Source organism: Xiphophorus maculatus, chromosome 5 (genome assembly GCF_002775205.1).
Source record: "Xiphophorus maculatus strain JP 163 A chromosome 5, X_maculatus-5.0-male, whole genome shotgun sequence".
In the NCBI taxonomy this organism is placed as follows: domain Eukaryota; kingdom Metazoa; phylum Chordata; class Actinopteri; order Cyprinodontiformes; family Poeciliidae; genus Xiphophorus; species Xiphophorus maculatus.
This window is the reverse complement of record NC_036447.1, coordinates 26,914,691-26,938,352: the sequence shown is the minus strand read 5'-3', so window position 1 is coordinate 26,938,352 and position 23,662 is coordinate 26,914,691. Positions and strand designations below refer to the sequence as shown.

The 23,662-nt window shown below is 38.1% G+C and overlaps 1 protein-coding gene across 2 annotated transcripts; it reads left to right on the top strand.

Annotated features, from left to right (window-relative positions):
* Nucleotides 1-28: 28 nt before the first annotated feature.
* Nucleotides 29-23,532, top strand: syngr1 (synaptogyrin 1). Of its 2 annotated transcripts, none has more exons than XM_023333273.1 (4): nucleotides 29-531; nucleotides 14,366-14,603; nucleotides 17,258-17,403; nucleotides 18,352-20,374. In XM_023333273.1, the coding sequence occupies exons 1-4, from the start codon at nucleotides 430-432 to the stop codon at nucleotides 18,451-18,453; spliced, it is 588 nt and encodes a 195-aa protein (XP_023189041.1). In that variant the 5' UTR covers nucleotides 29-429; the 3' UTR covers nucleotides 18,454-20,374. The 2 variants fall into 2 exon arrangements, with proteins under 2 accessions (XP_023189041.1, XP_005812777.1); XM_005812720.3 differs by lacking the exon at nucleotides 18,352-20,374 and adding an exon at nucleotides 20,381-23,532 and having other exon boundaries at nucleotides 33-531.
* The last annotated feature ends 130 nt before the right edge of the window (nucleotides 23,533-23,662 follow it).

Below are 23,662 nucleotides of genomic sequence, written 5' to 3'. Positions count from 1 at the left end.
AGGTGGGGGGAAGCTGGCTGGGCGCGCTCTCGTAGAAATAACACGATTCGCTCAAGGCGTGACGACCGAAGCGCGTTCACGTGGCGGGGCAATACAGCATCATCAAAACACTGAAACACACCTCCATCCAAACAGCTCAGCTCCTGGCCGGAATAAACAAAAACACAAAGTAAAGACAAACGACGGGGAGAAGAATATTGCGCGCTCGAGAGCTTTTATTTTTTTTAAATATTTTTTTTGCATCCGTCCGGAGCAGGACTGGGGGAATTTCTCCGTGTCGACTACCCGGTGGTTCTCTACACACACACACACACACACCTACCTTGTGCCTTTGAAAAAAACCACACACGCGCGCACACACACACACACAGCGGGGAAGGAGACGGGGATCATCTGAGAGGCGGCTGTCTAGAGAGGAGGTGGAGGACAATGGAGGGGATGCAGGCATACGGAGCCGGGAAAGCCGGGGGAGCCTTCGACCCTGTCACCTTCCTCCAGCAGCCTCAGACCATTCTCCGCATCGTGTCTTGGGTGAGCAAAACTCAGAGATGACAGACGTGAAAAGTGGGATTTGTTATGGTTGTGCATGTATGACGTTGTGTAGGCCTTCTTTGGTGAGTTGTTCTACAGCATTAAAAAAAAAAAAAACATTTTAATCAAAGACGCAAATAATGTCCTTGCCACCATTTTTACGTTGTTTTTGTTCGTTTTGGTGACAAGGACAAGTGACTACAATTTACATCTGTTCCTGTACACATAAGCTGTTGTTGCTGCAGTATCCCGTTGTATAAGACCTCTAGTTTGGTATTAATATTTAATATGGTTACATTTGAGCTGCAGAAACGTTAAAAATGAGTTTTCAGAGTTTTTGTTTTTCTAATAGCTGCGCACTGTCAAAACCACCGAGGAGCAGCACTAATCAAAGGCCTGGCAACAGTTGGGGAAACTTTTTAAGATGCTTTTTAGGTCAGCAGCCAAAAGAATCTGAACTCAGCGATCCTTTTTCATTTGATCCAAGGTTTTAATGGTCATTTCTCCTAGTAAGTTTCTCTTAATCGTGATGTGCGGCTCAAAGGTTTAGCAAATAAACCCTGCTAATTTAAAGAAATCCTTGCTTTGTACAAAGGGGTTTCACTGAGTTCATCCTCTTAGTCTCTTAGTAAAAAAATATACTTCTTTTTTTTTTTTTTACTGAGTCATGTCTATGGAAGGTGTGAACTCTTTGAAGTTGTCCTTCTCCTATAATTGCTTTATGTTTCGGTAAAATCTCATGTGAATGTGAGGTGAAGTTCCTTATCATGTTGACCTTGGTTTTGTAAATCTTTCAGCTTTATGAAAGTTGCATGCCTTCATGCTGTTAACTTGTTACCCATGAATATCATGTGAGGCTAAGTCATGGGGTTACCCACTGAAGCATGTCATAATCAGACCTGATTTCCCCCAGTCACAGGGTGACGCTTTTTGCTGTAGCTATAAGCATGCCGTACAAATATCACATATTTTAGTCAGAACTTTGTACCTGATGACGAGCTATTTGAGCTATTCGTGTCCCGTTTTGAGAATGTGTCTCCTTAAAGGGTCTTGGAGAGGAACTCATCCTTTGAACTACTCCACATTTTGCTCATTCAAATCGTGATCCTGTCTTCGGCTTCTATCGCTCGCTGTCAGCGAAAAAGAGACAAAATCTTCCAAAATGTTTGCAAGTCAAAATCTTACAAGTGTGGCGTACACGTGGTTTTAGACACTTTTAAACTGATTCCCTTAAAAGAATAAAAAATCCGCTGCTGCAGTAGCGATGCAGCGCGCATATCCTTTACGACAGGAAGGCAAGAACAAAGCAGAATGATTGATATAGAAGCAAATTTTTAAACGATTTTTTTTTCCTCAATCATTTCTTTGATTTATTTTTAAGGGGAAAAAAGTGAGGGGGGGGAGGGGAAATCTTTCAAATCAGATATCGGATTTGGCATTTAAAAAAATACCCAGATTTTGTATTTTTAAATTATGTTGCCCAGCCCAACTAGCATGTCTTCTAACTTCAAGATAGAGTGGTACTGTCTACTAAACAATAATAAATCTTTGGTTTATTAAGAATGTAACATAATTTTTTAATCAGTTATTAAAATCTTTGATTTATCATGTCAAGTTGTTCTAATCTGGATACTTACAATAAAGAATAACAATAATGGATATTGTTATATTTGCAATTAACGATTGCAGGTTTTGCACTTTAGTTGGAAACTGACCCACTGTTGCTGTGAAGTCTTTCTGTGCAATATTCTAATGATTTGATTTGTGTTTTTTTATTCAATTAATTCATTATTGATACAAAAAAATGTTTTTAAAAAAAATGATTACATTTTTCTAATGAAAACTAGCTCTATTTCCCGCAGAGCTCAAAGTTGTATTTGACTAGTTATCAAAATGTAAACTGCCGATCATTTGATCAGACATTTTGTTGTTGTTAAAACGCATTAAAAACATTTGAACCATTAAATGTTTTTAATCGGGCTCACACGCACACAGGTGCGCAGAGTCTCTTTGGTCCGTCGTCAAATGCACCGCCACCAAAGTCTCACCGGAGCAACAACACGTCTCCGTGGTAACAGCCACGGGCGGAGTTGTGGTGTTTTGAGTTGATACTCAGTCTGCTGCAGTGTGTGGGGGAGGAAGCTGTCTGTTGCTTGAATGTCCCTGGACTGAGGACATCAAGCAGGGACGACCAGAGACCAGTTCATGAATGGCGGTGGAGGGCTGTCAATGTCCCACTTGTTGGCCATCATGGGAGCTGACTGCGGGGGTGATCATGAGTGTGTGTGAGGCATGTTGTGATGCACGGCAGAGCGGAGCGGCAGGGAACATAGTGACAGATGGAAAAGAGGGTACCCTGCATCTGATCGGAGCCTTAAATGAAGAGCAAACCAAACACTGTCAACCTGACTTAGCAAGCAAAGAGAACGTATTTTTGACTTTGATCTGCGTTTTGAGAGATCTCCGCTGTCGTAGCTGGTGATGTTCCCCCATCTTTTTTTCTTTTGTTGCTTTGTACAGAGTTCCTGAAATTCTGCCAGCGGAGCAAATCATTCTAAATGTAAATGGGATGTTCAGTTTAGCTTTGTGCTCGAAGCGTTTTTAGATTTAGTATTAACTCAGTGCAGCACAAAATGTAGCGCACGACTGCTTATCTTTGCTTTTTTAAAAACAAATACACAGGAAGTTTGGTGTTTGGTACTTTTACCTATTGTATCTAAAGCTTAGATAAATGACCTTGAATGTCTTTCGGTCCTTAAGAGCCAGATCTAGTTATATGAGCATCGCTTAGCTAGTGTAAGAGCGAAGATTGGAGTTATGAACATGTAAAATGTTTTGGAAGGGTTTTATTTTGAAAGGCTCCCCGGATTCGGTGACAGCTGAGTTCAGTGACAGCTGATTGAGTAGCGGAAAATAAATTAAATGTTCCACATTGAGAAAGAGCTCAGTTGTTTCTGTGGATTATTCTACAAAGGAGAATCACAGTGTCTGGACACCCACGAGTCTTACACTTTCAAAGTATAACAAGATTTTCAAACTTCACTTACACAATTTCTACTCTTAATTTTCAAACTCTAAATACTTGCTTTTTTTCACTGACTATCCAAGGAATCCATCACTTAAAATAAATATTTGTATATTTTTAAAACTTAAAACTATGATATCAGGTCTCACTTAAAGTAACAAGTGGGGAAAGGGCAGCACTGTGTCCCTGCTAAAATTTAAATGAGTTAGCATTTAAATTTTAGCAGGGATTAGCATTTTAGATACTAGGAGGCATTGTTATTTGTAGCGACCCAGACAGAAATTGGGCAGTATGGAACATTTTCTCGGGAGCGTGTTAAACCAGGAGTGCACTCGCACTCTGTCAATTTGTACGCGAGTCAGAAATCAGACACTCTTTCAGTTGCTTGGTCGTACCGTGAATGCAAGTGAATACACTTGGATCTGCTGTTATTAGTCAGGCATCCACATAATTTCAGCTATTAGTCACGAATAACACAGCAACAATCAGTTTGGTGTGAATCTGGAGTCACTGAACATTTAGGAATTTAGCGGGTCGGTGTCGATAACACCCTAAACGTCTCTGATTGATATGAATCTGAGCCAGTTACGTCCAACTTTTGTGGTGAACCTAAATGCATCCTTTACCCAAAAGACACATATGCAATTACACTTCCTGTTTTCAGTTTGTCATTGCCCGCTGGACAGGCTTAGCTTGACATAGATCTGTTTGCACCTGACAACAAAGCAATAAATCTGAATCTCATTTAGCATGTTATAGTTATAGTTGGTAAAGACACATCCAGCTCATGAGATTGAAAAACAAAATTAAAATGTAATGTAAAGAATGGAATTAGCATAAAATATTCTCACCCACGTTTAAAAAAAAAAAACACACACACACTTTTAAATCTCCCTTTTTGTGTTTTCACAAACAGGAAGAAAGGTTTTGAAAGTCTTAAACTGTGTTTTAAAGAATGTCTGAGTGTAGAAAATTCTAACTCAGGTTTTATCAGCCTAAGGTATTTAGAGATTGAACCAGAAATGATCACATACATTCCAGAGACATTCAAAAACTGAAATGCTGATTCTTTTCACGGTTTTGAAAGCTTGCGTTGAGTGCACGCGAACCAAGCAAGCGTTGTGGCGTTTATATTGACGTGTACCTTGGTGTAGTATTTTCTGAAAATGAACCCTCAGAAGCCACGTTTCCATTGATCGTATAGTTGCTCGATTTGACATTTCAAAAATAGATTCACTTAACGGAAACACAGCAATTTATGAAAAAAACTCCAGTTTTTTGATAAAAAAGTGTTGGTGCTAGCATGAAAAAGTTGGTTTATTTAGCAAAACTGCAATGGAAACACTTTTTCAATAAGTAGATGTTGCTACTGGGGCAAACCACAAAAAAAAGATGATGACAGGAAGTAGTCAGAGGACTACGGCATTGCATGTTTTTATAGTGATTTGAAGAAACGTATTCACATGTGATTTTAATTGCGTTTCTTATTTTGTTCTTAGACATTAGCAGAATAAGCAATGTTTATTTTTCTGCCTCTCTGAGTTCCACCTTTAGATTACATAAAAATGGCCACTTTATTTGGTGTCGTTGATCACAAAGGATCTTTGACATCTTCGTAAAGAAGGGCTGAAATAGCGCATTTAAATTTTATAATGTGCTGTCTTTAAGTTGCCTAGCATCACAGTGGTAACGGCTTGTTTAGGCTGATTTTTGAGAAGTTTGTACTCCAAGGGCAACATACAATGATTAAATCAAGTAGCTAAAAGGAGAAAAAGAAGGAGTTGTTCCACAGATAATACTGTGTTATCTCTCTTGAGTAATCACCATGTAACATTTGCTCAGTAGAGATTAAACACAACAAAGAATAGGATGCTTATTATCAAATGTAGATTGGTTAAAATGCACTTAAGAGTTGTAAGTGAAAGTAATTGATAGATTACACAACACAACACTTAAAGACTGGCATACAATGTACTTGTGTGAAAAACTAGTCTTGATTTCAAAGAGATTCCAAGATTCAAAGTTGAACAAGAAGGGATACACATGTTCCTCGGCATCTGTCCGGATATGCCCCTCCCCATTCGGCTTTAAACACATTTACCAGAAAACAACTGCTGCTTTGCACAAAACGCCTAAGATTAACCACTCTGACTTTCTAAAACAAAAAACAATGTATTAAATTAGCACTGTTTTTCGCAGATTTTTTTTTTTTTTTTTGACCAGAAAGAGGTTACGCTTTCGCTAACATTCAGTGAAGTTAAATTAAAAGTAAGGCTTTCAGTGTGACACAATGTGTGGTGTGAAAAGTGACTCAATGCAGTGGATGAGAGGCAATGTGAGCCGGTGGGACCTGGACTTGTCACTGTGTGTGTGCCTGTCTCATTGCGTCCCCTTGATACTGCGGCGGCTCTCCTTGAATTATATTTTGACAAGGCCTCCCGTCTCTGCCGCTCTCACTGTCGTTACGCGAGCCGCTGCTGCCATGGCGACGGCAGGTATCCCCAGCCCAGGACAACGCTCTGCAGCATCCAGTAATGTAGAAGCTGCACAAACACACTCACGCGCATACAGGGAATGTAAACCCTATCAGCCAATTACTAATGTAATTTCTCAGTATTTTTTGTATTTAGTGAAAAAAATCTTTAAATTTTTGTGTGAAACCTTTGGTTTTGCTGGTGAATGGAAAAAAGTGTCATTTTTTCTCTTCTGAGTCTTTGCTTCCCTCAAACATGACAAGAATAGGGTTAAGAAAACATTGGACAATTATTCAAACTTTCTTAAAATAGAAAACATTCAAACATACATTACATAATATCAGTTTTGGGACAGCTACACCAGTTTACTTGCACATGTAAACAAATCATTTCGTACCTGCAGCTCTGGAAAAAATAAAGAGCCCACTGCACTGAACCCCATTGAAAACCTCCTGGTTATTCCACCAAATATTGATTTCTGAACTCTTTAGTGTTGTTGCTTCTAAATGAATATCAACTTGTTGTCTTTGCATTATTTGAAGTCTGAAAGCTCTGCATCCGTTCCTTTATTTTGACCATTTCTCATGTTCTGCAGATAAATACCAAATGTTTGCTTTGGACTTTCATGGACATGTTGTCAGTAGTTCGTAGAATAAAAGAACAATCTTCATTTTACTCAAACATAAACCTATAAAAGGTCAAATCAGAGAAACTGATCATTTTAAGCGCTCGTTACATTTTTTCCAGAGCTTTATGTATATAACCAATGGGAATTAATTTATTAAATTGGTAGACTTCTACTTTGATAAATCGTTGAAATAAGAAGCAATATTATTGACCATATCATGTGGTAAGCTGTTTCTGTCACAGTCCCATGATTAGATTGGCCTCTTTTTTTGTAAATTGCCTTGACTGTGTGATGTATCTCAAAGCTCCTCACTCCGTTGCAGCATTAGCTTAAATCACTCATGACAGACTGGGCTGTTTTGACTTTTATATTTAGAAATCAGTTAATCCGTTAATCTGTAAGTTATAAAACAATCTTACACAGAAATGTAGTCAAAAACAAGGAACAGTAGAGAAGGAAAGTCGCATGCATGCACTGAGGCATGCATGCACACAGTTTCACAAGCATGTCCACACATGCATGGACGCACAGTCGCAGCAGTCGGCATCCTTTAAGTGGAATTTGTATGTGACCCTCCAGTGGTCACAAGATCAGAAGCCCACATGCTTTTCCTTCACCTCCTAAAGCCTTGTGATCTGTCTGCAGATCAGGGAGGGATCCACTTTCCAAATACACAAAAAGACAGTCACACACTCATAGCCATACTTAACTTTCACTAACCAAGTGAAGAATGTGAAGGTGTCAGAAGATTTTTTGTTTTTTACACCCCTGCTGAACAGCAAAGCAGTTAAAAGTGGAAGTGAAAATCTTGACATTATACCTTAGTAAATCCTCCGTCCTTGTGCCCCTTCATTACATCTACAAGGTTCAGAGTGTGTTTATGGGAAGAGCTAACTGTTCAGGGGTAACACATGGCACAGTGGTAGATCAGTCGGTTTGATTCCTATCTAGGGCCATTTGCTCCATATCTTCCTGCTTCTTTCTCTCTGCCCTTCTTCCTGTCAAGCTACTGTTGAATACAGGCCACTAGAAAACCTTCAGCTTTCAAAAAGGAAAGCTCTGAACATTCATTCAGGTCAGCATTTGTAAGGTGAGACATTGCTGTTGGGCAACAAGGCCTGGATCGTAGTCTCCGCACTAATTCATGCCAAAGGTGTTCTGTCAGGTTGAGGACAGGACTCGGTACAGGCCAGTCAAGTTCCTCCAGACGAAACGCAAACATAAATGTCCGACTGATGAACAGGAACAGGAAGGGGCCGACCCAAAACTGTTTCTACAAAAGTTAGGGGCATGGAATTGTCCAATTTGTATCCTTGTATGCCTGAATCATGAGGGGTTTGTTTCAATGGACTTAAAGGACGACCCCAACTCCTGAGAAACAGCTAGCCTGGTAAAAACCAGCCACTTTCCTTTCTTACAGACGGTCTGGAACATCGGCTATTGAGAAACAACTTCTTGCAGGAGGCGTGGACTCTGTTGAAGTTTTAAATGATCAGATTTAATTTTATTGTTATTGTTTGCATGTATGTGATGCAGGAGTTCGATTAAGCTTACCGGAAATTGCGTGCGCTGTAAGCAACTCCATGGGGAATGGGGCCACTACTTCTTTGCCAGCAATAACATTTCTTACCCATTCCTATTGTTCCAATTTTAATCACCTAATATTTTAAAAGCATGGCCGATACAGACTGAATGGCATTGTTCACTTCATCCACTGCCATTGCCAAACCATAACCATAAGTTTAATGAGCTACTGAGATCAGCTCAGTCCTTCACAAATTTCAGTTGAAGCAGTCCTAATCACTAAATGCTTCACTTTACTCCCCTATGGCCATGGAAGTGAACTGAACACATGAATTCAATGGTTCAAGACTTCTGGCAATATAGCCTATGGTCTACTTTCTGCAAACAAGACCATGCATAAATCAATCGGTATCTGATAAGAATATTTATGGGGCTTATGGATGTGTTAATGGAGCAGGTAGAAAAAGTAAGAATTAGGAAATTGAAGGAATGTAGAGAGCAGGGAGTCCCTGGTGGTAAGCTTATCTCCTGGAGGAATTACTCAAGGGACTAGCCGAAAAACTAAAGTGTGTCATTGCACTAGTTGCCCTCCAGGTCTGACTGTCCTCGATAAGAGAACTGACTAACTTCTTTAGCATCCATCTCAGAAACCACTGAACATATGTTTGAACCCGCCACTGTGGCGGATTGAAGGTTTGAACAGAAAAGAAAAAAAAAAGCTGCATTCAGCTACCGATACAATTTAAAAATATTTTTAAAAATGACTAGACACATCTTTAACAAATACTATCAGGGAGAGTTGTTGCCGAAATGTGGAAATGTTCCATGATTGCAAGAATGTTAGGGTGGTGTAGTTAAAGTTTGTGGTTAGTAATTACTTCAAATTAACTTATTGCACTACAACCCTGTTTAGGTGTCCATGCTTTGTGTTAAATTATTCTGTATATGTACAGAATACAGAGTTTATCTGTATGGTAAACTTATTGTCAGTAAATTCGTTTTCATAGAGCTAAGAATAAATTATATATGTTCTATAATTTGCTTGTACTTGTGGGGTTTGTAATTGAAAGAAGAAAGAAAATGAGGCTGGTGAAATGTCTGAGTGGCCGGTAAAAAATCTTCTCTACCAGCCGCTGTGGATGGTGGAGAAGATTTTTAATTTCCACCCCTGGTTTAGATGCCACATTTGTTGTGATTCCTGCAGAGACCAACCTGTCTCACTTTGGTGGACATGTTTAACACACACAACAAATTTACTAAATCAGCCGTCCAAACCAACTGTTTTATCGCAACTTTTGCTCTATGAAGAGAGGTTGCACACATGAGCATTCCTACAGTAACTCCACCAGGAAAAATGTGGATAAACTCCATGTTTGTTTACAGCTGTAGTCTATCTTGTTGTCCAGCGGATAAACATTAGCAGGAAAAAGATGTGGTTTAATTGCTTTATACAGGTCAGCTTTAGGCCAGTCTTGGCTTATTGCATCTGCGGTCCAGCCTCTGTCTTCAATCAAAACCGTTGTGTGCATCTTGAACTCCTCCATAGCAAGCCCCCGTTATATCCCATACTGTAAAATCTAACAAAAACATGCTATTCTTGGAGTCAGAGAGGCTATGCTAACTAGCATGTCACCATTTTGAAAATTCTAAAGCCTCTAAGCACTTCCTTGATTCCACATGGGGGAAAAAAGTGAACTTACTGTTAAAAAAATATATCGTTTTCAAATCATTTCTTTCCGAAACATTGCTCAAGTGCTTTTAAGAGTAGCAATTTTTAAAAACTTTAAAGCATTAGCTTCTGATACTTAAAGTAGATAGCCTTTGCATTAGCATGAATGAACAGTTCCTGCTTTTATGAAGTCCAACCCACTTTACTTTGTCAAATCATAAGTTTCTTATCAACATAATTATGTTTAGTGAGTTAATTATATTAATTAGCTTTATACTTTGGATATATTTGTCCAAATATATCCAAAATATCGAAAAAATATATTCTAGCTAGCTAGCAAGCAAATAAGCTAGTGTATAAGTGGCACAGTTAGCAATGTTTGAGGTTGAAATATTCAAATTGTCTTTATAAATTGACTATTTTCTTGAGTCTTCTCCATTCCCTCTGACATCATGCGACGTCCTGAATAGTGTGGAGGGAAATATATTGGTGCTTGTGACTTTGCGTTTTCTGAGCTGAGTCTCTGTGAAGCAGCGATTTAGCTGCATGTATCTGTGTGACGAAGCGCACTCACTCTTCTCGAGAAGGCTTGTGGGCAGAGGTGAGGCCAGTAACAAGGGGTGATGGGAGAAAACGAAGTGGGGGAGGGAGGGAAGGACGGAGCCATGATGCAGGCGTGCTAAAAATAGCACCACCTCCATATCCCTTCTGCCTCCACAATCCCTGCATTCTTTCCTCAGTCTCGTCATCCTCTCCGTCCCTAATGAAAAAGACATTATGTCGATGTGGGGGAGTCAGGTGTCAGTTTCATCCTCCAAACAGCGAGAGCAGGCCGGGGCGGGGTGGGGGAGTTTCAGCGAGAGCGATGGAGATACGGAGGGAAACGTACTCACTGACTAACTCTTCCAGTATTGAAATTATTGGAAATATACTCCGTCTTTCTTCAGTCAAACTGGCATACATGAGAAAGCATTTTACAAACATACAGTACAATTGTGAACAGTTTGGTTATTACTTTATCGGTTACTAATAGATTTCAGTCAAATATGTCTCTCTCAGTGTTATGAAGCCTATAGTCAATTGAGTTACATGCAAAACATTCCCAGAAGTTACATTTTGAAGGTAAATGGTCAGAATTATTGCCACGTAACGTTTAGAAATGAAAACAACCATATTATTTATGATTTTTTTTAAAATAACGACCCGTTTCTAGTGCCTACAGCTGAAACCAGATATTTACATACACGGAATTTTTAAAAAAAAAGACACATACACATTTTTTCCTTTATCTCTGAAGGTAAATAAGACCAAACTTCTCCTGTTTTTGGCCAATAGAATTACCTAAATTATTTATATTTGGTAATTATTTATATTAAATGTCATAAAACATTGCAAGAACATTTTTAGAGATTTTCATCTCCTAATTTGTTGTATGTAAACTTCTGGTTTCAACTGTATTGTGTACCTTGACTCAGCTCAACTCTACACTAAATCAGTAACCTGTTTTTTTTTTACTGCTTAGTTATTAGTATTGTTAAATGCTTTATTACTACTACCAGCAATCTTGAAAAAAATTCTTCACTCGGTTATCATTCATCATATAAAATTAAGAGCACAGTGTCGACTCAAGTTATCCATGTGAACGTAGTGCAACTTTATTTCATTTTTACTTTTATTCAGCATTTTCTTTCTAAATGACCCCTTTTAACTATTAAAAGTCACTATTATGCTCAGATTTTCTTTGCAGGGCAACTCGTATTTTTGATTTATATTGCTCTGAGCTGACCTGCAACTACTTCAAGAATAACACTTTACCCAAGCACAACAGATAAAACAATTTTGGGTTTAGTCCAAACTTTGAAGACGACTCTTTTTTTTTTAAAGGTTTTCCATTGTGATCCTCGAAATAGCGACATCAACATCAGTATTGGTCAATGTTAGTCGTTTTTTTCAACCTATCGGTGTCGGCCCGATAACTAAAACTATGTGAATATGTCCCATATTCACAAATAATGTTTATTCCAGTCTTGTTTCCATTTGCGTATGTGTTTCTGGAGAGGGTGGCGTTTGGGCTTGATGTTTTTGTTCATTAACAAAAACATCGGCATCTGCTGATATTAGCAATGTTTTTTGCATATCGGCATCGAACCAATAAATTAATTTATTAACAACCAACAGCATTTATTTTCATCTTCTTGCCATTTGTGGGTTTTTTTTATGTCAAAAGGGTGGTGAAATATATATATATATATATATGAAACTATATGCACAATATTGGTTATTGGCCATGGTAGCAATATTAATATCGGTTATCGATATTGTCCTAAACTTTCATATTGGTGCGTCCTGAGTCATGTGACAGTGATAGTGATGAAACACAGGATTGTGAGGGTGCAAAGTAGACAATGTGGTTGCTTTGACATGATGTCAAAAGTGTAGAGGAATATATACATATGATATATGAATATTGGTTATCGGCCATAACAGCAGTATTAATATCAGATAACGATATCTGCCCAAATTTTCACATCGGTGCATCCTTATTGTTTCACCTTAGAAATATTGACACACTTTATGTTGCAGTTTGTCCTCAAACACTGAGTAGATGTGAAACATCATAAGTGACGTCACCACATCTAGAAGCCACTTTGATGTTTTTTTTCTAGAAACGAAGTCCCGTCTAATAACAGAATAAAAGCCGCTCGTGCCCCAGAATGAATTAATAATGAACTGTTCGTCTGTTGTCCCAGTCAGAACTCCAAATGTTCAGCTTGGTTTTGACGGAGCTTATTCGTTGATGAGCTCTCGGTGTCTGTGCTGAAATGAATGTTTTGTGTTGTTTTTTGTTTCTCCTTTTGTTTTGCCGTCATTCTCTACTCAAACACTGACACACCAGCTGAATGAACTGAGCCACTCGCCAACCTCAAGGTTCACTTCCGACCTTCTGTCTCTGCTTCACTCTCCCAGTCGCATTCACGGGTCCATCGCTCATCTCAGGAAAGCCCACAGACATTCTCTCTCACCCGGACGCATCGAGCTCCCGGGAGGTTTGCTCTGAGGGTTTGACAGCTGGATGGAGTTTGTCTGATCTGCTTTTATCAACAGGAGTATGAGTCTGGCTGCTAAAAATAAATAAATAAAATGACATAAAAGGTAAAGCTGGGTTGTAGGATCCTGTTTGTTCGTATGTGTGGTGTCATATTGACAAGGACGTTTCTGCGACGCTGTGGAAGTGAGCAGAGAGGGGGGATTAGATGGTATCTTAGTAACCTGCTCTTGGTATTGACTCCATTTTGTAGCCTGTTGTATCGTCTGTCCTTTTGGGAAATGGAAAAAAAAGAAAGAGAGAGAGAGAGGCGAGAAAAAAAGATGCAGGAGGAATTATGGAAGAAACATTGTCGTTTTATTTGCTTTTCAAAGAGGGGAGAAACCATCATCAGAAAATAAGTCTGTAATTGCATTTTTTTCCCTCCAATGCACTTAGCCTCAAACTGCAGCCAAATTGATGCAGCAGACACAGAGTGGGATGCTGTTTATCATTGGAAATGCACTGGCAGCGTTACAGACAACAGCAAGAGTGCTTTGTTTATCTAGCTTTGTGTTTTTTACTCGCATTTAAAATGTGTGTAAATCGTCAAACTTGCTGAAAATAAGCATTCTCAGCAAGTTTACTACAAAATTAATAAAAGACAAATAGTTTTCCATTATACAATCCAGTTATGTCCAAAATGTATTACTGATCTCTTCATACAGTTCATTCCAATACAGTTTGATTTTGGTTTTAATTATAAGTAGCTCCATTCAATCCAGTTACAATACAATACCGTCATAATAAGTTGATCACAAAGTGCCACTTGTTCAAATAATGTCTATCAATGGGAAGCAACAGATATAGTCTGTCTTGGTTTGTTTGCTGTTAAATACAACCTGCGACCTACCCTTGAGCAAGCATGAGGTGACGGTGGAGAGGAACAACTCCCTTTTATTCGTTTTCCCTCTGAGTAAAATACGCCGAGAACTTTACTTTTTAAAGATAGATTTATTTAAGATAGACAGTTTATAGATTTTATACATCCAGCTCTCTAAAATGAAGAGTAAAGAAATGAAAACACTATTTTCTTTTTATTTCCAAGATTTTGAAAAGAGAATGAATAAATAGTTTTATATTGCGTGTTGTTTGATGATGGAGAGGAAAGCAGCAGATAGTTTGGAACCAAATGACAAATCAAGAATGAACTGAAAAAAAAAATTCTAATTTTTTTTTCGCAATTAATTTTATTTTGCTACAGAAATCCAATGTAGATAATGTGTAAAAACAGATTTTAAAAAAATCTAATACTATTTTTTATGTTTTATGATTAAAAAGAGTGCATAAAGTACTAGTCATTATTTTAGGTCCACGTTTTTAAGTGTTTTTATTCTGACGCCTGACTGCCTGCTCGTAGCTCATTTTTTTCTCCCTGGTTTTTATCTCTATATTTCCCTGATAGCTTTTCTCTTCTCTTCCTCTTCAGCTCTTCTCCATCGTGATCTTCGGCTGCATCGCCAACGAGGGCTACATCAACCGGCCCAGCGAGGTGGAGGAGTACTGCATCTTCAACCGCAACCAGAACGCCTGTAACTACGGCGTGTTCATGGGCTCCATGGCCTTCCTCTGCTGCGTCGCCTTCCTGGCTCTGGACGTCTACTTTCCCCAGATCAGCAGCGTTAAAGACCGGAAGAAGGCCGTGCTGGCTGACATCGGGATTTCAGGTAAAGCCGCACTTCTTCTTCTCCTTCTTCTTCCCAACAGCAGCGCTTTGGTAGAGAAGTCATAGCCTCCATTTTGTCATGTTGCAGCCCCAGACTTAATGGGAAAATGGATGGTGCTAAATACAGGGCAATGCTTTACAGAAAACCCAAAACATGCAGCCAGAGATTAAATTAAACAACTTAGATCAAAGTCTGTTAATTTTTTTTTTTTTAATTACTGACTCCAAGTTCAGACCGAAATTGAATTTAGAGTCTGAGTCAAAGCTTAAAAGATGCCTTAATAGGAACTATCCAAAGAATAATAGGCAAATATGTGAGTCTCTAGAAGTTTCATAAATATTAATACATGTTATTATTTAGTATTTTAATACAAAAATAATAAAAACAGATCTAATTTCCCTTCTGCTTCTCAGTTATGCAACACTTGCTTTCGGCCTATAGGGGAAAAATCATAAAAATTCATTAGGGTTTGTAGTCGTAATGTGACAAAATGTGAAAAAAAAAAATCTTATTTACATAAATAGAAAATAGAAATTTGCTAATTTAAGAAATAATTTGTTTAATTCTGTTTTTCACATATTTCATAGCTCTATTATAGTAAAAAGTAAAATGCATTTTACTTTTTACTATTTTCATACAAACATGAAAATGTTTGTATTTTCATGTTTGAAAATGAAACATGAAAATACAAACATGTATTTGTATTTTTTTTATTTGGATTATAATCGTTATTATAATCCAAACAATGATTGGATTATTTTTCCAATCATGGAAAAATAATTTTCCATGATTGAGGAAAATTAAGTAAAATTTTCCTCAATCATTCAGTACTTGGTATTGTTCTCTTGGGACAAAAGATCAAATTTGTTAAAGTTCATTGTCGTAATGTAACAAACAGTGGCAAAAAGATGAACGCACTCTATTTACACAAATAGAAATGTAGTAAACTAAAACATTTTTTTAATCTTCTTTTTTACATTTTATTTACTTATCCTTTAACTTCTGCAAAACAAAAAAACAACATTCGAATCAGACATCATCTTCTGATTACCTTTGTGTTTGCATTTTTATTTCAATAAAAAAAAAAAAAAACGACCTGTTTTCTTTCTGTGTATTTCTTGCTGATCGGCATAGCAACGCGTTATTTGACAGCGGCGAGCGTCTTTGGTGCAGCGTTTGTTTTTAAAGTGTGATCAGAGAGGAGGGGGCGATGGGGAATGAAAGCGGTTGTTAAGCAGACAGCTCCTCCTCCGGTGCTAACAAGTCTCGGCGATGAGCTTCAGTGTGTCAGACAGTCTGCCTCTCTGCTGCACTGCTTCTGCCCCGAACCTGACAAGATTGTCAAGCACAGAGGCTTTTTAATGAGGTAGTTCCTGTCGCAGACAATACTGCCTTTTGTTTGTTTTTTTCCTGTGCGCACACACACACACACACACATACACACACTCTCTCTCTCTCTCTCTCTTTCTCTTTGTCACCATATGTTTCCATGAAAGTTGACAAATTAGTAAAACCAAAGAACTGCTGGAAGTCTGATCAGATGTTTCTGATATGTCTGCTTTTTCTTTAATAGAAAACACAATTTCAGATTTGTGAAATCTTTCGTTTGTTTGAGTGCACTGTAAAACAAAACATTCTGTTTAATAAAAACTTTCAAGTGCACATAACTTCGCAACTTGTGGTTTGCAGTCATCTTAAACAAGTAGTGTGAACTTTTTTTTTTTTTAAACTTCATAGGTTAGTCTATTTAATTTTAGTCCATATAAAAAAGTGAAGTATTTGGAAAGAAAGAAAGACAACCCCAAACAAACAAACAAACAAACACTGGTATAGTTGTCTGTTATATTTTATGTATGTTTTTAGATGATTGTATATATGAAAACCTGTTTGGTTGTTTCATATTTTGTTATTTTTGTTTATAGGTTCATCAAAGTCAGACAGAAGAAAAGAAAATAAGACAAACAGGACTTCTCAATTTAATTTAATCACTTAATATAATCTTATGTATCTACTGAATCTTTTTAAATTATGAACACATTCCACACATTCTTGAAAAAGTCTTAAACAGTCTTGAATCTGCGTATCCAAAATTAATACCTTAAAATGATTTAAATTTATTTTTAAAAAATGCAGGTGGTCTTAGTCACTGGTCTTATATTTTGTCATATTTTATTTTGTGTAGTTTTATTTTTTTTTCTCGCAGGATATTTCTGTCAAACAAACCTTTGAGTCGCACGCAGACAACCTCATTACGTTCTGTGACTTGAGGAGGTTGAGGTTATCGCTAACTAGCTAGCTAGGCAGCTGTTTTTGCCTCTAACATGGGTAAGTGTAAATTTATCGCCAGTTCGTAGGACTGCCAAAACCTTTCTGTTACTACTAAATAAAATATGAAGTTTTCTTTTATATATTTCCGTTGTGATACAGGTCTTAAATTTCATTCATAATGGCCTTGAAAAGGCTTAAATATGAATTGGTGAGACCAGCAGAAACCCCTGGATTCAGTCTCAGAGATTTGTACATCAAGAGAATCAAAATGAATTTGTCTTGTTTATAGCATATGAACCAAACGAGTTAATGATGAAAGATCCTGTTAACACTTTGGTCAGGGTTTGAACTCTATTCTGTTTGTTTCTGTTTTCTCGCCCGTACAGCGTTTTGGTCGTTCATGTGGTTTGTGGGTTTCTGCTTTTTGGCCAATCAGTGGCAGGTGACCAAGCAAGAGGACAACCCCTTGAGAGAGGGAGGCGACGCTGCTCGGGCGGCCATCACCTTCTCCTTTTTCTCAATCTTCACCTGGGTAAGAGCTTCTTTTATCTCTCGTTAGTCCACAGATTGTAGGACACCGAGGCAGTGTGCAGCCACAGAGCACCTTCAGACCAAACACATTGGTCTTCAGTGTGTTTGGTCTGAAGCACACTGAAAAGCTTAGAAAAATCCAACCTTTAATTTGAGAGTCTGAATCGCCTACATCAATCCAAGGATGTTTTTACACCTGACAGCCAGGTAGACTCAGTTTGATTGCAACAGTGCGTCAAGCAATCCAAACCAATTGAAAAACCTGTTCCCTCCCTTTGCCTGTGGTGGCGCTGCACCAAAAGGAAACGGCACGAGAACCCCTGAAGAAGACATGAGGGCAACGACCTTCTTCACATTTCCGTTAGAAAAACAGACCTGTGAATGAGTTTTGACATCCTGTGTAAACCTGTTTGTTTTTCCAGTAGGGGCATATGAATAGATAACATTCATTTTCGAAGTGAGAGATTTAACCCATGTAACTAAACCATAAAAAAGCGCAGAAAAAACTTTCTGTAAAACTTAATTAGCAAAAATGGTGAGATATTTCAGGCTACACTTAAAGGTGCCTTCTTTTGTCTTTCCCCTCTTGTAGAATAAATTACTTGTTTCTTCTTATTATTATTTAAAACGCTCTTCAGTTGCATTTGTTTCATGGTGATTGTGAAAGTTGCCAATAATTTTGAAACTGGCGGTTTTGTTGAAAACAATTATTTCCTAACGTATTTAGTTTAAAATAATCTCAAATTAAAACTGGAATTTTTCTCCTTTTTTTCCAGCGTGAAATTAAGATACTGCAACAAAAGAAGAATTTATTTGAAAACATTTTACGCATCCTTGCCAAGTTGTAGTTAGCCATTAGCTTCGACTTGTTTTGATGCGCATTGCCCAGACGTCCGTCATAAATGTGAACATGAATGACCTCACCAGAGTGCGGCTGTCTCTCCAACAGGGCGCTCAGACTCTCTTCTCTATGGAGAAACTAAAGAACGTGTCGTTTGAAGAGGAGTACACCAAGCTGTTCCCCCCTCAGCCACATCAACCTTTTGTCTGACTCTGTTCTGTCTCCCTGCCTGCTACCTGAACCCTCTGCAGCTGCTCACACACACACACACACACGCCCACACACATACACACACACACGCCCCTGTTATGTTGCAGTGGCTGAACGTCTTTAGAGGAAGTGAATGTATGAAAATCTGAATCCTGACTCCGGCACGTTTTAATAACAATTCTAGCAACTGACATGTGTGACTGTTGAGCCAGTGGTCCAAAATAACAAAGATTGTTAGTTTCTTGACGCTATCAATGCACCGTGACATTTTGTCTTTTAATCAAAGACAAAATGAAAGATATTTGGCTCCGTCTCTCCGGTTTTTGACGGAAGCGTTAAGCGGTTTAGGAAGTCGGTGGATTACCTTAAGCTTTCAGTTGCGGTACTTCAGGGCTGAATAAGCAACAGGACATGATTTATGGATCAAAGAGGTTTTGGTGTGTTTCGCTCCCCTCAGGCGAAGCTATGGATCTCTTATTTTTTAGCTTTTTTTTTTTTTTTTTTTTAAATAAAGCTATCTTTTCCGGAGTTTAGAGATATTGAAGTGCCGTGCACATCTTTCTTTACCTGCATCACCTGAAGAAGGTATTCATACTTCCAGAACTTGATGTTTCAACATGTTATTATAGCTAAAACTTTAGTGTACCTTATTGGAATTTTTTGTTGTGCATAATTAGCTAATTAAATATTCTGAAAGGTTTTCAGGTGTAACTCTAGTGAAAGCTGGGGTAGAATGTTAGCTTTCAGACTTTATTTTTATTGTGAAATTTCAAAATTATGTATGTATTTCTGCTAAAATACATCTAAGTATGTGCACTGAAATAAGAGAATGAAGTTCTCTGCTGAATTAAGTTGGTCAAACCTACCTTATTTACATGTGTTTAACATGACAACTGTATAAACATAATATTTAGTTGGATTAACTTCATTTGAGTACTTGCAACAAATTAATTGAGTTTATTTAAGTCCCGGTCACCTGTTTTGCAGTTTTCGTGTGAAAAATTCAAACATTACGAATACTAGCAACTTAGGAAGTCTTGCATGCAGTTTGCATGTCCCGTCTGTGTTTTACTATTTCATGGAGATTCACATGGACGCTGTGTTGCTAGCAGTTTTTAGAGGCTGTCTAGTTTGATTTAAAAGGCAACAACACTTTCGCTGGATATTTATTAGATGTTTAGGGATTGTTTTGCATTAGCAACACACAGACACACCTCTTGTTTGCATCAAGAAAGTAGACCGAAGTAGGGTTGAGGTTTCGTGTCTCCCTAGCTGTGTTTGCATTGCCCTTAAGATTGCGCAAATCGGAATTACGAAAATAAATTCACCCACAATTTTGAGAAAAACGTGAGTTTTTTGATCAAAGTTTTTACGCTAGGATGAGGCGGGGGAGTGGGGGGTGGGGTTTCAGCCGTACCAAGATTGATGTGTTTCCCACAAATGCGAAACACATCAACAGAGTCACATGATCAACAAACCGGATGTAAATACAGGCGGAAAATATGAAGAAGTCGACAGGAAGTGGTAGGAGGATGATGGCGCGGCATGTTTTTCAACAACTTATCACACAAACAAACTTATTCCATGTGATTTTAATTATGTTAATTAACAAATACACTGCAATTCGGAAATTGTGTTTTTTTGACATTAGCTGAATATCAACAAACTTTTCTGTACCTTTGCAAAGGAAACGCAACTAATGACGAGCTCAACTAGATGTCGTCTGCTTTGACTGACTAAATGGCTTCCCAAGGTTTCCAGCAAACTAATCGATGTTTTCTTCCTGCTCTTTTTCTCTTCTCTTCCAAACGCTTCACTGTAACCCCACTGCTTCGAACTCTTGTTTCCTCGCCGTTCGATCGCGCCCCTTGCACCCTTGCTTGCTCTTCCATCTTCCATCAATTTCCATCGTCCGTTTTCCCCAAAGGCGGGCCAGTCGTTCCTCGCCTTCCAGAGATACAAGCTGGGGGCCGACTCCGCCCTCTTCTCCCACGAATACACCGACCCCAGCCAGGATGCAGCTGGAGCGCCCTACACGTCCTTTGGAGGGGACGACTTGGAGAGCCCGGGCGGCGGAGGCGGTCAGGCCAACAGCGACGGGGCCTTCGACGGCTCCGGAGGCTACCAGCGCCAAGACTACTGAGACGTCGAGGTTCAGATGGTGCTTTGGGATTGAGATGTTGTTGCCCAAACAAAACAAAACAAAAATTCTAATCTGAATGAATATTTTTGTTGTTTTCTGTCACTGAAAACCACTGCCTCAGACCGACCCTGGTTACAGGTCTCTAATAATCGGAGTTCACGCAATTCTGATGGGCTGTTCTAAACCGCTGTTTGACACAATGGCTGAAAGTTGACATGGTAACTCAGACATGTGGGTTATGATCTGTAACAAATTGTCTCACAGAATTAATAGTGGGAGAGGACCATATTCTCTACCTTGGTAGAAAGCTTGTAGAGATTTATAGAGATTTTCTACCAATGGTAGAAAGTATGACACACTAATCAGAGGAACAATTTGTACCAATTACTTTTTCTGACTTTATTGTGTTGCTTGAAGCTCTCTTCATGTTTGGATGTATCTCTAGAATATGTTAACAGGTATTAGCACCCCTGGTCAAGATGCTTTAAAAAGCCTTAAAATAAATGATCATTATCTCCAACATGCAATTGTTTTTTGTTGCATTCCTCTATTGGCAACCCTGGAGGATTGTGTTGGCTTATTTGTACTTCTTTAAATAAGAAGAGTGACATGAATCTTCCTTTCATCAATGGCAAGTTTTCTTTGCGTTTATCCCCAAAAGGCAGGGCTGAGACTCTTCGTAGAATTACATTTAATAGTCCAATTATGGTTTATATTATTTATTTATTGAGTTACACTTTGAATTAGGAGTTTTAGAATGTGACAGCCGTAAACAAATAGTTGAGATTATGTCATTTCTCTCACTTGTTCATTTGTTGTTGCCAGTCAGGTATCGTGTATGCTGTTTCAATACAGATTTAGCAGAGTTTTTTTTTAAAAAGTGGATTTATTCAAAGATTGATTTATTTAAAAGCACGTTCGGAAACCTGCTAATTACTTGTCGACATTTATTTGCAAATGGTGGGGAGGTGATGAAAAGTGACAAAAAGCTCAGAAAAAAGAAGCAGAAATTATTCAACTAACTCATCAGCATTGATGTGTGACCTTGAAACTATGAAAAATTTACATTTCTTCAGTTTCACTGCAGTACACTTTACATTTAAAGGTGTTAGCTTTTTTGCTTATATTATTATGACTATTATTATTATTATTTAGAACTAGTATTTTAGAAGCAATATTGTCAATTTACAAATTGGCTCAAATCTTTGATGAATTAAACTACAAACAACAACAAAAACAACTTGTGAGAAACAAACTGAGAATTGGAGTGGCTCTTGGGGGACCCCTGCTGGCTGGAGGCCTTAAGCAGCAATGATTTGCTCATGTCCCTTCCTGTTTGCCTGGGGAAACAGGAAGTTTGAACTTGTTTGCCTGCAGTCTAAAAGTTACGGGACTTTTAGACCGTAAAAGTCCCGCCTTGAGGCCTAGAACTAAAAGTTCCCATGTGTATTATCACCAACTAAAGGAATTAAGTATAAAATGACCAAAGGAAAGATTAGGGTTAAAAATAAGTGTGGTACTGGTAATTTTGTACATATATAAAAAGAATTGAAGGAATTGATTTTTTTCTTCTAAATAACTATTCTATTCTACTCATGTGAAAAGGCTGCTTTTTCTTCTTTTCATTTTGTACTTTAAAAAAATATGTATTTATTTCAGGGCTTTTTTTAAACATTTTTTACCAGGGGTTCCAGTGGATGCAAAGGTACTGCGGTCGTGGTTTACACTTTGGAGACGTATGTGATGTGAACATGCGTGGGAAAATGTTTTGAAATACAAGAATTAGTTGGATAAAAATGGTTTGGAAATGGAGAGAACTAGAAGGAGATTGTGTAGTTATGGGAAAATTATCACCCTTTCGCAAATCAATACTTCTGATCACATTGTTTTCCTCTCAGTCAGCTCCGTAACATAAATCACTGTCCGCTATAAAAACTCCCACATCCAGAGTGGGTAATAAATTAAGAGTAGATTGATTTTTAATGAGATACACGGTTTAATGCAGGATAAAGCGTAGCTGGTATCTAATAACAGTGTATTTATGTGTCTGTATGCGTGTGTGTTGCAATGTTTTGTTTCCCTGATACTTGTACGTGAGACAGATTTTTTTTTTTTTTCTGTTTATTTTTTTATTTTTTGTTCAATTGTTGCCTTAGTGCTGACTGCCAAGCAAAATGCAACCATCAAAGGCGACACACTTGCACGCCCGACGTCCCAACTTACACTTTTCTCTCCTAACCTTTTCCCACTAAAGTTCATTTTGTTACATTTTCTGCGGCTTCGGACTCTGAGGGCACAAAAACGAGAGAACGAAACCAAGCTTGAGTTAAAATGATGCAGCATTATCAATGCCACACGTGTCGACGTTGTCAAAAGAACTTTTCGCCTCGGTTTTATTTCAACAACAGGATTCAACCGTGAACCTCCTGAGTATTTATGAACACGCATTGCTCTATTTTCTTCTACAGTAATGTACACCTATCTCTCTCTATAAATATATACATATGTGTAAAGCGATAATTCAGTGTTTGACAGAGAGATTTTGCTTTATTTTAGGGCATTACTCTAGTTATGTATAATAAAAAAAAATTATAATGAAAAGACAAGATAAATAAATTCTATTGTCTGTTGAGTGTTATTGTGATAAGATACATATGACGAGGCTGTCTATGCCTCGTCTTTTATGTTGCTTTCGAGATAGGGAGATGTTTTTATTTTTGGGATAACAATACAATAACTACTAAAATAAACAAAAAGAGAAAAATTCGAACGTATATTTACCAATATGTACTTTATACCTCTGTGTAGTCGTAGAAATGTGCGATGTTTTCTCCGTGAGATTTGTTAAAGAAAGCAAGGTACGGCTTAAGAACAACAGTGTGTGTTTTTGATGTATCTGGTTTCAGTCATAAAAATAAAGACAGTACTGATAAATATGTTGGGCTTCTGCTTTGGGTTTTCATTTCGCTGGCACAGGAGAGCGGAAATGTGAAGCGGAAGGAGCGACCCACGGTTTGTAGCATTTTATTACGTACACATTTCTGAAAAGCGTGGCATTTGTTTTGT